Below are 16,812 nucleotides of genomic sequence, written 5' to 3' on the forward strand. Positions count from 1 at the left end.
TCTGGTCCTGAGTGGTTCATCTGTCCTAGATTCCCTGCGTTTCCAATTCCCATCTGTACCGCTGTGCATCATCTGGTCTAGCCAGATCTGCAAGGCAGAATTGGGGTCCTGGTAGTTGGGGGGAGCATTGTACCTCTTAATGTGTTTTAAGAATCTTGACAAATTCCGTGATGAAATCAAGTTCATTCATATTCATGGCTCCTGATTTATTGCCCAGAAATAATTTTTTTGCCCAGAAATATTTTAAAGTCAATAGATTCATATTCTATGAGATATCATGACACTGGCCTTCCTTTTTCTTCTATGTGTTCAAAAAACTAACATCTTTATAACCCTTTTTTGACCATATCCAGGAAGTAAAGCCTCTGTTTGGAATAACATTTATCCATTTCTAATTCTCTCACTCCTCTCTCATTCTTTATAATTATATATCAATAATTCTGTTTTCTATGCTTCTCTGCAGTCTGTGGTAAATGTTTGAGTCTGCTTTTTGTAATGACACACACTGGCAAGAACCTACCTAGTCAGAGGGGATCAAAGCCAACAGGGAGTTAGCAAGAGGCACAGGACATTCAGGGAGCAGACAGGGGCTTTTCTAAGCCCCCCAAAGTGCAGAAGTACAAGCCCCAAAGTGTACTTAGACTAGGAAACAGATTCAGAAGGGAGAATCGGTAGTTTTGTGGTAGAATTCTCACTTTCATGCAAAACCTAAGTTGGATTTCTGACTAATGCATTTTATGCACAACCATCATCTGTAAGTGAAGACTGGTGTGTTGCTATAGTGTTGAACAGGTTTCAGTGAAGCTTCTAAATGAAGAGAGACTAGAAAGAAAGGCCTGGTAATCTGCTTGTAGAAATCATAAGTCAAAGCACTGAGTCACAGCAGTCTGACTCCAAACTGATCATGGGGATGGTACAGGACAAAGCAGTGTTTTATTCCATTGTGTACTGGATCACCAGACTCAAAGGCCATGTCTCAACAGCAAATAACAATAATAAATAGTATGAGTTGGAACATGTATTTAGCATCTTTATACCCCCATGCCCCTATGTATAAACTTTTATTAGAGTGTCAAACGCTCATGGATGTTGTAAGACTTATGTGAAACTATATATGTGCCATGAAGAGTCTTGATGGAATAGTGAGTTACATATTGGGTTGCTTACTGCAGGATCAGAGGTTCAAAACCACCAGTGTGAGAAGGATGAGGCTTTCTAGTCCCATGATGGTGTACACCATAATTCAAGGGCACTGTTTCTTTTCAGTCTTCCTTATCTAGCTTTTATTTGCATATGGGGTCATTGAAAATCCCATGGCTTGTCTTCTGGTGATCTCCCACTAACCATAAGTGAGGGATGAACTGAAAGTGGTTACTAAACAGTGCATTGGAGAGATGAGTATAGAAAATCAAATGGACAAACCTGACTTGAACATTTAAAATGTTGTCAGTTGATCCCTCCTCTGCACACTGAACCTGATCTAGTTTTCAACATTTCCTGTGTTTTTTGTTCATATTAGGGTTTATCTCAGAGGTGCTATGTCTGGGGGTCACCCTCTTAAAGTTGTGTTATATGTTTTTTGGTATATGAATCCCAGGATTGGTGAATGTATAGGGACAGCAAGTAGCATAAGGGTCTTTTGGGGGAGGGTACACTGATGGTGCTGGTGCCAGGGGTTGGGTTGGCGGGTGGGGGGAGGGGTAGCAGATAAAAGGGAGACGAAATCAAGAAGTCCAGGAAGGAAAAAAATGTTTTGAAACTGATTGTGATAGCAGTCGTACAATACTGCTTGACATGCTTTTACTATGGAATGATATGATATATGTATTAACTCCCAATTAATAATATACATTTTAAGTTTTGGAGAAATTAATATAGGTCTATAAATACTTATATAACTCTATTTTGTGGCAAAGATAGCTTTAAAAAAAGATACATTTTACTTTGGATACTTCTAAATCAAACTTTATATATGTGCCATGAAGAGTCTTGATGGAATATGTATGATAAATGGCGATGAAAAATACTATTTAGAAAACAAAAATGCCATGGCTTGGGTCCGGCACTCCTTAGTCCCCAAAGTTATCTTCACTTTGCTAACTCTTCAGTGAGGTCTTTTGCAACAGATGTACCCCATGCAATATATCCTATTTCTTGACTTTTGCTTCCATAGGTATTGGTTTTAGATCAAGTAAAATGAAATCCTTGGAAATGTTAATATTTTAATATATACATATATGTATATATTAACTAATATGTGTTTATACATATATGCATATATATGGCTCTGTATATGTGGGTATACATATACATACACATGTATTGGATATTATAAATATACATTTGTGTTTTATATAAAACCATATATATGTGTGTATATATATGTATTATGAAATCTGTGAAAGTCAGAACTCTATAAAAATCCAATGAAAGTCATTTCTGGGAAGGTAAGGGGATATTGATAGAAGAGTACGGAAGTGGGAAGAAAAGGCAACCAATAAAAGAGTTTGTAATTAAGATCGCTCCCACTGGGGCAACAGGATGTGGTTTCATTTCAGGAAGGTGTAAAACATACACCTCAGAGTTATCCCAGAAGAGGGGAAGATGATGGGTCAAGGTGAAAGAAATCGCCATTGCTCAAAAATAACAGTGGATTACATGGTTCCAGAATTTCACCTGCCTAGCACCGCCAACAGGCCTTTTTCAATGAACTGATCTAGGTTTCAGAAACCCTGGTGGCACTGAGCTGCTAACTGCAGGTTCAAGCTAACCAGTGTCTGAGCCTGGCTACTTTTAGAAGTATTTGCAGTCTCAGAAAACATAGGTAGTAGTTCTACTCTGTCCTATAAGGTCAATATGAGTCAGAGTAGTGGCTTTGAACTGCTGATCTTGGCTGTAAACTCATTGTAATTCAAGGCCATGTTTAATCGGACCCGCAGTCCCCTTTGCCTCAGTACAATCAACTGCTGGAAAAGGGGGAAAAAGTAGTTATTAAAGAACTTTATCCCACATTTCACACAGTATAGGAATGAGAAACTATGGGTTGAATAAACTAAGTTTATGTGAACAGTGATCCTAACACAATTCTTGCTGCTGCTTTTCTTGTGGGTTTGCACTTGTTTGCATTATGACTGGAGGCAAAATAAATAGGGAGGATATGTTGTGGCCAGCTGCTATCAAGTTGGCCCCTAACTCTTAGGTACCCCATGCATCATATCGGTCCCATACCATCTCCATGATCAGTTGTGGGTCCGACCATTGTGATCCATAGGGGTGTGTGTGTGTGTGTGTGTGTGTGTATATATATAGATAGATAGATTGTTTTATTCTTGTTGTGGTTGGGCATATAGACACATCAATCCAACAATTTCTAAAAATCCAATTTAGAGAAATGGATAACATTCCGAATTATTTATTTCTTTATTTTTCTTTCTTTCTTTTTTTACATTCTGACCCTTTTTTTCTGAGATGTTCTGCCTCTATTAACATGAACTCACTACCCCCTAAGTTTTGTATCTAATCGTTCTAGTTGCTGTGGTCAGGTTGATCTCCTGTAGATGGATATGAGAAGAGCACAGTGCTTCCGTTAGACATGGACTAGTTAAGCTAAGCTGTTGTTTAATTTTAAGAAGACTTGGGATAGTTTGGGTTTAAGGTTTAAGGATTACCTCAGAGGAATATTTTCAGGTGCTCATCCAGTCTTCATGGTTCTAAATGTCTAGGTTTCATGAGAATTGTTCCCAATTTAATTCTACCTATATCCCCCTTTGATCTGGAGTCGTCTATACATTGTTATCAAAGTGTTCAGTAACAGTAGCTAGGCACCATGGAGCTCTTCTGCTCTCATGGGAAAACGGCAGTTAGTTGTTCAGGGAGGCAGTTAGCTACACATTCCATTTCCTTCTTCTATTCCTGACTCTCTTTCTTCTGTTGCTCAAGTGAGTAGAGACTAATTGTTATGCCTTGTATGACCTTTTGCAACCTTTTAAAATCCTAGGAACTATGCAATGAACCAGGAGGTAGGATAGAAGCAGTGAGCAATACATTGGGCCAATTAACGGGGATGCTCCATGAAACCATGATACTAAACCTCCAAAATGAAGAAAAGATTCCCATTGAGTTCTTTGTCTTCCTCTGCCTCTCTGTCTCTCTCTCTCTCTGTTGTTGTTAAATAGCACATAACTTTTACTAAGTAAACCTAACTTTACTAATTAAAATTAATATTAACTGTGCACACCTCCCCCCTTAAGCATTGGAATTTTCCCTTCACTGTCAATGAAAGGTCAGTGTTCCATAAGTAGTAACTCACTGATCCAGAATTTTCAGAATTAGATCACTAGGCTTTTCTTCCTCACCCATCTTAGTTTGGGAGCTCCACTGAAACCTATTCAGTATTCCAGTAACATGCATGCCTCCAGTGACTGACGATTAGAGGCTATGCATGAGGTGCCTCAGGCAGGAATTGAACTTGGATCTCCTAGATGAAAGGTGAAAATTCTACCATTGAATCTTATTTACCCAAATATACCTTTAAAAAGTAGAGGAAGGGAGAGGCCCATTTCTCTCCCATGCCGCACGCCCCAGATCATATGGTATTTTTTTTCCCATTCTACAGAGTTCATGTGACATTTTTCTTTCAATTTTTTAAACAGTTTTATTAGCACTTTATCCACCTCATAAATTTCAATAACTCAATCCTATCAAGAAGAATTGTACAATTGTCATCATATCCAATTCTTGAAACTTTTTTTCCTTCATCAAAATAAATCTCAAAGTTGCAAATGTAGCCAATCTCACTTTCACAAAACATCACCACTAAAATCCCATATTTATTACTTTAGCCAGATTATATGTACTGAAGTTGAGATGTCCTCTTCCTGGTACCATTGCTTTATCGAGTGATTTACTGCTGTGTCGGCATACATAAAGACTGCATTTTTGCAGTGAAGTGCTCAAAAAGGGGTCTGACTTTGTGATTACAGCTCAGTGTAAAAAAGACAAAAGTTCTCACAACAGGACCAATCAGTAACACCGTGATAAATGGAAAATAGATTGGAGTTCTCAAGGGTTTTGTCTTACTTGGATCTATAATCAGTGATCATGGAAGCAGCAGTAAAGAGATCAAAAGAGATGTGTTGCATTGGGAAAATCTATGGCACAAGACCGCTTTCAGATATTGAAAAACAAGGATGTTACTTTCAGGACTAAGGTGCATCTGATCCAAGCCATGGTATTTCCCACGGTCTCATATATATGTGAAAGTTGGACATCGAATAAGGAAGACTGAAGAGTAGATGCCTTTGAATTGCAGTACTGGAGAATGATATTGAAACTATCATGGACTGCTAACAGGACAGATCGCTCTGTCTTGGAGGATGTATGACTACAGTGCTCTTTAGAGGCAAGGATAGCGAGACTTTTTCTCACAGACTTTGGACTTGTTGTCAGGATAGACCAGTCCCTGGAGAAGGACGTCATGTTTGGTAAAGTTGAGGGTCAGTGAAGAAGGCCCTCCAAGAGATGAATTGACTCCGTGCCAGCAAACATGGGCTCACGCATAGGAACAATTGTGAGTGTAGCGCAGGGCCAGGCAGTGTTAGGTTCTGTTGTGTACGGGGTTGTTGTGAGTTGGAAACAGCTCAAGAGCACCTAACAACAATAACCTCAATATAAGTAAACCAAGAAACTGATTTCTATCCCCGCTGGTAACTTCTTTTCATGGTTCTAGCAGAGATGTGACTTTTTCCATTTGGTGATGATATAAGTTGATTTGAGAAATTATTATTATTTTTAATCATTTTATTGGGGGCTTGTACAACTCTTATCACATTGTGTCAAGCAAATCTGTACATTTGTTGCCATCATCATTTTCAAAACTTTTGCTTTCTACTTGAGCCCTTGGTATCAGCAGCTCATTTTTCCCCCTCCCTGCTCCCCCTTCCCTCATGAACCCTTGATAATTTATAAATTATTATTATTTTGTCATATCTTACACTGTCTGATCAAATAATTCATTATCAAAAAATTCATTACTTCATGTATGTCCAAGTTGAACAGTTACACCTGAAATATTTATACAATCCTCTAAGATTGGTTAAATGCTATCACATTTCATTTTGCCTTCATGATGGTCTCAATGCCAGACTCATTACTATCTTCTGATAAAATTTCATCTTACTGCTGACTACTGTATATTCCAAAGTTCCTCAAACTATCTGCACATAATTCACAATTTTTTCACTGCCTCCAATGCACAATTTCTGAAACTTTTGCCATACTAAAATATGGGCAGAAGTCAGAATTATTTTAGTCATCTCTCTGGAAGTACTGATTGAACAGTTCAGCAAAAGTCATGCATAGCAGAGAGGGCAAGTGGGGACAGCAGAAATAAGAAATGGGCATCGAAGTGTCTGGGCTTATTGTGCACATGTGCACTTCTTAGAAACTTAGCCTCAACTAAGATAACCAAGAGTAGGCTATTGAACATTTCTAGAAAGGTCTATATTGCTTTCAAGCTTAAAAACTGCATCAACTAATGCAAGTGTAAATATGAGTTAACATCATGACCAGTTAAAATAGTAAAATAGAAAATAAGTGTGTTTTCGCTCGTGACTAGTGAAGATACTCGTCATAGTTTTTGACTCATCATAGCTTCTGGCTTGCCAAGATCTAGCGTGGGGCTAGGGAGAGCAGAAGCTGGAACAGTGCCAGTGTCTGCACCATGCCTCTTCCACTTGCCAGCAGTGGTGTAAACTGTAAATAAGGACTCTATCCCAGTCCCATTTGCCAGCTCATAGTCAACTGCTCAGGAGTGCACCTCAGTGGTTCCAAGCAGAATTGATTGAAGGGTTGACCTAGACCCGTCTTTGGCTGGTGGGGTGGATCAGGGCATCTTTCTAAGGACATGTCTTCACCTCCACAGTTGCTTTTTCAGGGCTAACCACATGCTGGATTTGCAATAAAGTTAGAAACTTAGCGTTCCCTTCCTGCCTTTGTCCTTGAGTTCAACTAGTGGACAAGCTTCATTTATATTCTTTCAGTGGTGTTGCTGAAAGGGCCTGGCAGCTTCAAAATGTTTGAGTGCTCTTTAGCTCTTATTAGGGCTTTTGAATTTTTTGCTACATTTAGTTAGTATCTGGAAAGATCTACTGGACATCCTGGACTCTTCTTTTTTAAGAATTTACGTTTCATTCAGGAAAGCCAAGGAAAGAACAAACACTGCTGGTACATGTTTGGAAAACTTTAGAGTCTCTCAGATTAAATTCACTGCCACCGTATTGCATCCAATTCATAGAACCCAACAGAATGGCCCCTTTGTGTTTCTGGGTCTGTAAATCCTTACAAGGGCAGAAAGCCTCGCCTTTGCAGCAGCAGGTAGATTCGAACTGCTCATCTTGCTGTTAGTAGCCCAATGTGTAGCCCACTATGCCACCAGGATTCCTTCCTCTCATATTACTGTACCTTTTTGTTCTCAACCCAGCCTTCGAGTCAAATGGTCTTAGGATGTAACTGCTGGGGTATCACCTGGAACAGGTAACAGGATTTGGGTACCACATGGGTAGAATGAAGTTGCCAGTTTTTAATTATACTAAATTTCTGTCAATACTGGGTCAAGGTTTATAGAGGTTATAGTTTGTGAAGGAAGCTATTGCTATAATTAAGAACTTAAAATAAAACTTCTTTGGGGATCTTCAGTGCTTGATCTTGAAAAGTATGAACTACCTAAGCACTATCCATGGGTGGTGCAAACAGTTAGGCACTTGACTACTAACCAAAGAGTTGTCAGTTCAAACGTACCCAGAGATGTCTTGGAAGAAAAGCCTGGCAGTCTACTTCCAAAAAGTCATGGCCTTGAAAGCCCCATGAAGTGGCTCTACTCTGACACATAAGGGGTTTCCAGAAGTTAGGATTGCCCCCATGACAACTAGTGTACCCTTGCCTGAATGAACTGTTCCTAGCACCCCATTCTTTATTACATATCTGCTTGGCACTTACCTACTGTGAAACGTGGCGCTTTCGGAACCTGCTGTCATGTCAATCTTTGGGGGACCTTTTGAAGAGGGAGGATACAGCCTACACTTCTGGAGGAAATATGATAGACTTCCCTGCTCATCAAAAATGCAAACTGGCTGTTTAGTTGAGACTGGTTTTCAATCAAATGCAACTGTGCATTTTGGGGAGCTATTCAGAGTAAATGGGGGAATTATGACATCAAAACTACTCCATTGCTAAAGGCAAATGCCTCACCTGTTAAAGACATCCAAAAGGGGTTTGTCTACTGTGAACCTCTGCCCAGAACAAAGAAGTTGGGGCCTTGACTCTTGGCAGATCCTTAGCTGCTGTGCTACCCTTTTCAAGAAAATGTCTGGAAGAGAAAGATTGATGGCTGCTGGGTTGGATTTAAAGAAGTGTATGCTCTTCTTAGCTGTGTGACTTTGGAATATAAACGGTTAATGGTTTGCTCCCATAGTTACAGAATGCCTCCTATTTGTTCTTGATTTTGAGCACAATGCTGTGCTTCCTTTCTGGAGTTGCTCAAGTCTCCAGACCTTGCTCATAAGTGTTTGTCTTCAAGGGCTGTGATGTTGACCCCATTCAGTGCTGTAGCCTGAAAATCTGCTTCTCTGGGGGAGCAAAATCCACTGAGAAGCTTCCCCCTCCATGCCTTCGCACCACACACACAGACACACACCACCCCTCGGGATGTTGACCTCATCCCGATGGAGTCTTCCATGGAAAGAGACTCAAGGAGCCTAGAAGCCTTTACAGTGATATAGCTCTGGAGAAATGGCTAAAAGGCTTCCAGGTTCCAGGAGGCAGGGAGGTATGTGTTCTAGTATTATATTTCCTGAATGAAATTTCACGGACCATTGTGATCCACTATGCATTCCGATAAATGTAACTCCTGGGCATCTCCAGTTGGGTAGTCAAGCTTATGCAGCTCTTTGCAGGTTATATGTTCCAACGAACTGAAACACCTCGGATCCCTCCTTGAACATCCCTTTGCACAGGTGACACAACTTCACTCTGCAAATAGTGTGGCAACCCGAGTAAGCTGACTTTGGTTTGGTGTCGCCGGTACTCACAGCTGAAGCACTTTTATTTAATCTTCCTTTATGTCAGGTGTGTTGCTTTTGTGGGCTGGGTGAAGTGGAGCTGCTCCTGTCAATGTGACAGGGCAGAAGGGCATAGAAAGTGGTGTTGGCTTTGGAGAGAGTTCCATTTCCTCCGTCTCTGCAGTGCACCGCAGCTTGGGTGAGGTCGGCGGCATGGCTGTCTGTGTTGACTTGGAAGGTACCATGGAAGGCTTTGTGGGAGGATTAGTGGATTCTGGTGCTCAAGTAAGAGCTATTCAAGCTCCAATAGCCACAGCAATGGATTTAGTCCTGTAGTTATCCTGCTTTTGCATTTCCTTCTGTAGTCAATCCTGCGTCTTCCCTGTCCCTGCCTTGTGTTAGCATGAAACTGTTTACAGGCAATCAGAAAAAAAGGAGACTCTCAATGAAACAGATTAACCATGACTGGGACTCAATGCTCTTGAGGATGGTGCCAGCCTGGGCATGCTTTGATCCTGCCATACACAGAGTAGCTGTGAGCTGGAACCAACTCTACGGGACTTAGCAACAACATTTATTGACACATTCTCCTCTTGTATGAACGGTTCTGAGCTACTTTCTGTAATGACACACTCTAAATAACAGAGTGATTTATTTCCCAGTGCCCTTCAGCTGACCTTGCTTGGAAAGGGGCTCAGGGTGACTTCATTCCATTCCAGCAGAACTGCCTGTAACATACAGTGCCTCATTCTTCCTATGCCCCTCTCTGATCAGTCATAATAAATCTATATGCTTTGGGAGAAAATTGTGCTGACATAAAATATTTGTCCCTCGTCGGCTTCAGCATGAGGTAGTGTAAACAAAGAAGCAATCATTAGGGTTTAGGCAGTGTTGGAACCGTCTATGTCAGCTGGAAGTTTGTGTGTGTGTGTGTGTGTGTGTGTGTGTGTGTGTGCAGTGAGGTAGGACACCGACTGTGGCAGGAAATCACAGACCAAGCGATGCAAGAGCTTAATGGGAAATACATGGCATGTGTTGTTGACGGAAAAAGATCTTGGCAGAACTCTTGTTGTGAATGTTCTGCGGCTTAGAAAGGAATTTCCTACAGACTGGACTAACCATTAAACATGTCTCTACCTTCAGGACTCCCCGGCATGCAGTAGAGAGCCTTGCTGGGAAAATGTCATCGCGGACAATGGGCACTCGAGTTCTGGACAAACGAGGGAGTTTCTTTAAGGTAAATGAAGCATCGGTTTTGATTTCTTAATTGTCAGTTTGTTCTGACGCCCTGTGCTGAATGCCTGAGAATCCATTCTCCTGGAGCCGCAGAGGTAGAGTAGCTCTCCTGAGCCTGCATCCAGTCAGCTCTAAGGGAACTTGCCGAAGCCAGCTGAGAGTTCTTACCATGATTTACAGTAGGGAGAGATTTTTGCAGTGTAGCACTTCCGTCATTATGGAATTACTAGAAGCACAAGACTGTAGCCCAGAGAGATGTTATGGTGTATAAGATAACAGAGGCAAGTTTTATTTGTGAACTGCTCAGCATTTTCTTTGTCAGTTGAGTAGCTTTGGGTAGAGGCTATTTAAAATCCAGGCTGTGCATTCCAAAGAGTTGATGCTATCGTCCCGTGTGCTGCGCCCTTTGCTTCTTTGTATGAATCATCGAGGCCTCGTTAAAAACAATAAACTGATTCCTAGGCCTCAGTCTTTGCTAATTGATTTTTATTTGCCAGGGACAGGCCTGGGAATCTGTATTTTGTCAAGCATCCCACAAGCAAGTTGTGATCAAGAATGGAGAGCCTTTCTTTGTCCATGCTAGCTTAATGCAATAAGATCTTTTAATGATATTTTATATATTAGTTGTATACCACCTCAGTGGCACCTAACAATAGTTGTATATGTGGATGTGTGTGTGCATTTTAAATGAAAGCTCAGTGACCATACTTAACTTACACTTGAGATTTAACTGTTGCCTGTCACTTTTTGCTTTGTTTCATTTCTAGTCCTCTCCAAACAATGCATATTTATTATAGCAAATTTAGAAAACACAGATTCATGTAAAGTAGAAGGCTGGAGGTAAAATGTTCATTTGAAATCTGTCACCAGGTCTTCTTCCCAAAGCAGAAGATGCACAGAAGCACTTTAGCCTTATTATTGAAGCAAATCATCTATGTTTAATAATTATCCTAACACAATGGGCTATAATGATATACCAATTCTTATTTATATGTTCCCTATTCCCAAGAAACCAAAACTGGTACACTGTGTCCATTGTCAATGCCACAAAACCCCATAACCTGTTACTAAAGCAGAGAGAAATTGATTAAAACTACTACTGTATGGAGAAAAGTGCCAAGCATGATCTTAGTAAATCAAAGCCAGGAAAGGTCTGGCAAACATACCCCCAGGGGTTTTGGGGGGAATAACATCTAGGTTCACATAGTTAAAGCTGTGCTGATCAGGGCGTAAAATTTGTGATGTAAGAGTCCAAGATTGGTAATGCAAAAAACAAGGTCTTGAAATGAGTTTGGGCAAGTAAATATTATATTATCATTTGATCACCAAGATCTTTTCCCAGGTGTGCAAATTGCTGGCAAGCTAAAGTTGTTTTGTAGGAATTTCCTACAGTAAACAGTGAAGTTATTTATTGCTTTAGAGTCTTCATTGTCTTCCTTTTCTAGGACAGAATTACTTGGAACAAATAGTTGTGTTGACAAAGATGGCCTCAATTCTCAATCTGAATAGTGAAAATCTGTGGATGAAAGTAGAGGTTTTTTTTCTTTTTCTTTTTTAACCTAACCCTAACCCTAAGCCTCTATGCTGAGTTTTTCATCAAATGTCTATGAATTTCAGCCAACAAAGAATGGGAAGATAGTGCTTCAAGATTCCTTTTAACCTTCACGTTTTATTTATTTATTATGATTGCGCCTTATGTACTTCCTTCTGGTAGAAGATAAGAACAATTAACATCAAAACCTATCAGTCTGAACTCACCAATCGCCTGACTTATCCTCCAAGTTCTTTGATTGTAGCTTATGAGATACAGGTTTCCTTTTAGTAGAAGATGCAAACAATAAAAGCCCAAACCCAACCAAACCCACGGCTGTCGAGTTGATTGTGATTCATAACAACCTTATGAGACAGAGCAAACTGCCGCATAGGGTTTCCAAGACTGTAAATATTTACAGAAGCACACTGCCACATCATTCTCCTATGAGTACCTTGTGAGTTCAAACCTCTGGTCATTCTAAGTCAGCCTTAAGTATTGGCTACTCTATAACTACTGATTTATGCTTTCAGGAAGCACAATGAAGTTGTATCTTACATAGACTTAGATTTTATATTTGTCTCTTGCATTGATTTTGATTTTAAAGTCATTCCATAAGAAAATTACAGAGAGATACTTACCTGGTAGGGGAGATACCATGATCATGAAGGTGGTTTTCCCAGGGTGAGGCTCACCCACTGCACTCCGGGTGTGCTGACCCCTGCGATTTCCCCAAATGTGGGAAACTCGACTGCATAATTTGTGGTAGTGGGGGACTGTGTTCATGCTATCCCATATAAAAAGAAAAAAAAATCACAGAGAGTTAAAATTGCTTAGAGCCATACTCCTGCCATTAGGTCAATTAGAGTCAATTTCTTAGTTTGGGGAAAGGTCATGTTGAACACTAGGTAAAGTATTGGGCTATGTTATATGACAGAATTAATCAGGAGAAATAAATGCAAGTTCTACCTGACTGAGAGCACTCCATATTCCTACTTCCTACCTCATTATCCTTCCTGGGCCACATATCCCAAGGGAAATATTGGAAAAATGGCCTGCACTATTTAACTTATGTTGTCTGTTTGGTTTTTATTTTTTTTATTTTCTGAGCTTCAAGTGTTTATTTAAGGTAGATGCGCCATGTAAATGATGCAGCTACCCTATTTCATTTCTTTCTTATAGGTATTGCTGTTTGACATGTCTTATAAATATTATTTTTCCTCACTATTGCTGTTTTGTATTTCTCAAAACTCAAAACTCACTGCGATCGAGTCGATGGTGACTCATAGTAACCCTATAGGACAGGGCAGAACTGCCTCTCTGAGTTTCTGAGACTGTAACTGTTTGTTTACTAGAATAGGAAGCCTCATCTTTCTCCTGCTGAGCAGCTGTGGTTTCAAACTTCTAACTGAGCTGATTATAGTCCAACATAGAATCACTATACCACCAGCAGTAGGCATGACGTTATCTGTCAGGATAAGGTAAACTGTCTTCTGGACATTCAATACTGACACTTAAGAAATTCATGTGGTAGAGTGATGTCAACTGTGGAGACAGTTTGCCACTCAAAACTAGCCTCCCTCCTATCCCCACTTATCTTTTATTCATCATTTCAGTTCAGTTTACATAAATGCAGGGATGGTTCAGCATTTGAAAAACAATGTAAAAAAATAAATAAAATCAATACAAATTAACAAAAAGAAAAACAATCAATGTAATCCACCTCATAAACAAGGCAAAGACTAAAAACCACATGATCATATCAATAGATGCAGAAAAGGCATTTGACAATATTCAACACACATTTTTGACCAACACATTCAATAAAATAGGAATAATAGGGAAATTCCTCAACATGATAAAAGCCATATATAAAAAACCAACAGAGAACATCATGCTTAATGAGGAAAAGCTAGAAACATTCACATTGAAAACAGAGACCAGACAAGGATGTCCCCTATCGTCATTCTTCTTCAACACCACGCTGGAAGTCGTAGCTTGAGCCATCAGACCGCTAAAAGAACGGAAGGGAATACAAATAGGCAACAACACATCGGACAAGGGTGTAATTACTAAATCTATAGAGCTCTACCACAGCTCAATAAGAAATAACAAATGACCCAATTAAGAAGTGTGAAAATGGCATGAACAGACAGTTCACCAAAATCTGGCTAAAAAGCACATGATAAAATGCTCACAATCATTAGCTATTGAGGAGATGCAAATTAAATCTACAATGAGATACTACCTTACACCTGCAAAGCTAGCTCAATTAAAACAAAACAAAACAGAACAACGCATGCTGGAGAGGTTGTGGAGAGAATGGAACTTGTATACACTCTCCGTGGACTTGTAAATACATACGAGCAATATGGAAATGGTATGACGATACGTAAAGCAACTGAGAATTGAAATCCCATATGATCAAACAATATCACTCTTAGGCATATAACCCAAAGAAATGAGAGGCATAAAATGAGTGGATGTATGCTCTCCCATGTTTATAGCGGCACAGTTCACAATAGCAAGAAACTGGAAGCAGCTCAAATGTCCAACGGTGGAAAAATGGATAAAGAAACTCTGGTACATACACACAATGGACGCTGATGTTGTTGTGGTGGTGGTGGTTAGGTGCCGTCTTAGTCAGCTCCAGCACCTAGCAAGCCTACACAAAACAAAAGAAACACTGTTTGCTCCTGCACCGTCCTCACAATTGTTCCTATGCCTGAGCCCGTTGATGCCGCCTTTATGTTAACTGAGGGTGTTCCTCTTTTTCACCACCCTACACTTTACCAAGCACGATGTCCTTCCTCAGGGACTGGTCTCTTCTGAAAACAAAGTACGTAAGATGAAGTTTTGTCATCCTTGCTTCTAAGGAGCACTCTGGCCTTTTATCTTCCAACACAAATCGGTTTGTCCTTTTAGGAGTCCATGGTATTTTCAATAGTCTTCTTTAGCACCACAATTCAAATCCATCTATTCTTCTCACATGCATAGGATGCAACAGAGAATACCATGGCGTGTGTCAGATGCACTATGAATACTGTGCATCCCTAAAAAGCAGTGATGAAAGCATGAAACACTGCCTGACATGGAAGGACCTGGAAACCATGTTGCTGAGTGAAGTTTGTCAATCACCACAGGACAAATATTGTATGAATCCACTACTAGAAGGAAAAGACCCATTAAACAAATTGTAGAGACCAATACCCAAAGGAGTAGAAAGTGTGCCTACCAGCCATCGTCCTTATGTGCACTTCATAAGAACCAGTTGGGGGTCACTCCTTCAAGAAGGGGGACAAGGAGAAGATCATCCACTTGATGCTATACAGCACTGAGACAATCCACAGGCACTCCACAGGAACGAGAGGGGAAACTTACTGGAAAATGAAGTATATTTCTGTTGGTGGATATATGGGGAGGATCAACCTCACATCGGGAAGGGATGCTAAATCATATTTGCAGGGAACCTAAGGGGAGAATAAACCCAGTGCTATGTCTGTGGGTGGGCACTTTGAATAAGTTTCTACCCAACTCTTGGTGAACCATACCATGTACTAAGCTCTATAGGATGACCTTAGACACTGGCCTTATAGGGAACATGGCATCCCTCAAAGGCCATACCCAAAAGACCCCATGTGGAAGCCCAAGTGGATGAACTGGGCCCTACCTCAAAACGACCTCTTTGCAGCTGTGGGACTTAGGACTGACATTCCCTGATGGGTGAGGACGCAAATGATGGCTACCCTAAGACTGAAAATGCGGTAACTGGACCTGGGCTGGGACCCCTGGCTTAGTGAGTGTCCAATGAAAGAGAACCCAGAGCCACCATATCTTTAGGATCTTAATGCTCCCCTGGCATTAATATGGCAGATATTAATCTGATAGGCAAGGACCTACCCATGTTAGAAATATTACAGGAAAATTTCCTTAGCACCAACCTCCATGAAAAATTTAAACAGCTCAATTAATGAAGAAATCGATCTGTACAAAGCAACAACTTGTGGATTGCAGCTCACAGTTGGACTAGACTCACAGAAGCTCATTATCAACAATACCTTAAATTCTAGGCCATTGAATAAATGACTGATGTTAACAATGCAATTGCTTTATACCGCAAGGGGATGATTGACAGTTTTTCTTTCTTTGTTTGTTTATTTGTTTTATTGTGAGTGGTTTTTGTTTTAGTCATAATATGACCACCAACTTGAACCAGAATCGTTCATAAACCGTGGACAAGCAGATGGATTCTGGGCTCCAACACAATTCTATCTCCAATCCAAGAACAGTTAGTTTTCTTTTAGTTTGACCCTACTCAGTGCTCACCTTCTTGTAGAGATCACTGAAGATAAAAGTGCAACAGCAAAGTGTGGTGAAGAAAGCAGATGGTACCTGGCTGTCAACTGGAATAGTGTCTGAGGTCTTAAAGACTTGTATTCAAACAAGTAGCCATCTAAATGAGGTGTCAACTAAGTCCACACAGAAGAAATACACCAGCTTGTGTGATCCAAAGATGATGATAATAAAATCCAAATATAACGAAAGGAAAAGCGCCCAAGTTAAATTGTGAACACCAATTTGTAGAAGTCTATGGAGGACAGTGGAAGCCCAAAATCCACCTGCAGAGTATCTAGTCAAATAGAGCCTCCAGCAAATCATCTCTGGCCCCAGGCAAAGTACTCCAACAACTGTACTATCAGATAGAGATTATTGTAAACTTGATTATGGTGGATTGAAGCACAGTATAATATAATAGTTGGTCAGTTGACCTTCCTCTTGACCCAACCTGAATTTACTCTAGGCTTAATTATTTCTTGAATGTTCCACACATAAATTTCTTCCCTGGGTTTTTATTTTTACTTTTAAAAATAATTTTATTGGGAGCTTGTACAGCTCTTATCACAATCCATACATCCATCCATTGTGTCAAGCACATTTGTACATTTGTTGCCATCACCATTTTCAAAACATTTTTTTTTCTACTTGAGC

General features: G+C 40.2%; 1 protein-coding gene and 1 non-coding gene across 2 annotated transcripts in view; both read left to right on the forward strand.

Moving 5' to 3' along the window:
- RIN2 (Ras and Rab interactor 2) overlaps positions 1 to 16,812 on the forward strand; it is a 202,091-nt gene that overhangs the window by 53,995 nt on the left and 131,284 nt on the right. The window contains exon 2 of the mRNA XM_045295366.1: positions 10,200 to 10,293. Within this exon, the coding sequence (XP_045151301.1) occupies positions 10,237 to 10,293 (57 nt within the window). The 5' untranslated portion in view covers positions 10,200 to 10,236. The remainder of the gene's footprint in view (positions 1 to 10,199; positions 10,294 to 16,812) is intronic.
- LOC115871368 lies at positions 12,457 to 12,620 on the forward strand. Its single transcript, XR_004047245.1, has one exon. It is a non-coding gene; the product is annotated as a U1 spliceosomal RNA (small nuclear RNA).

Source organism: Echinops telfairi, unplaced genomic scaffold (assembly GCF_000313985.2).
Source record: "Echinops telfairi isolate 266 unplaced genomic scaffold, ASM31398v2 ScPeMD7_5592;HRSCAF=6446, whole genome shotgun sequence".
In the NCBI taxonomy this organism is placed as follows: domain Eukaryota; kingdom Metazoa; phylum Chordata; class Mammalia; order Afrosoricida; family Tenrecidae; genus Echinops; species Echinops telfairi.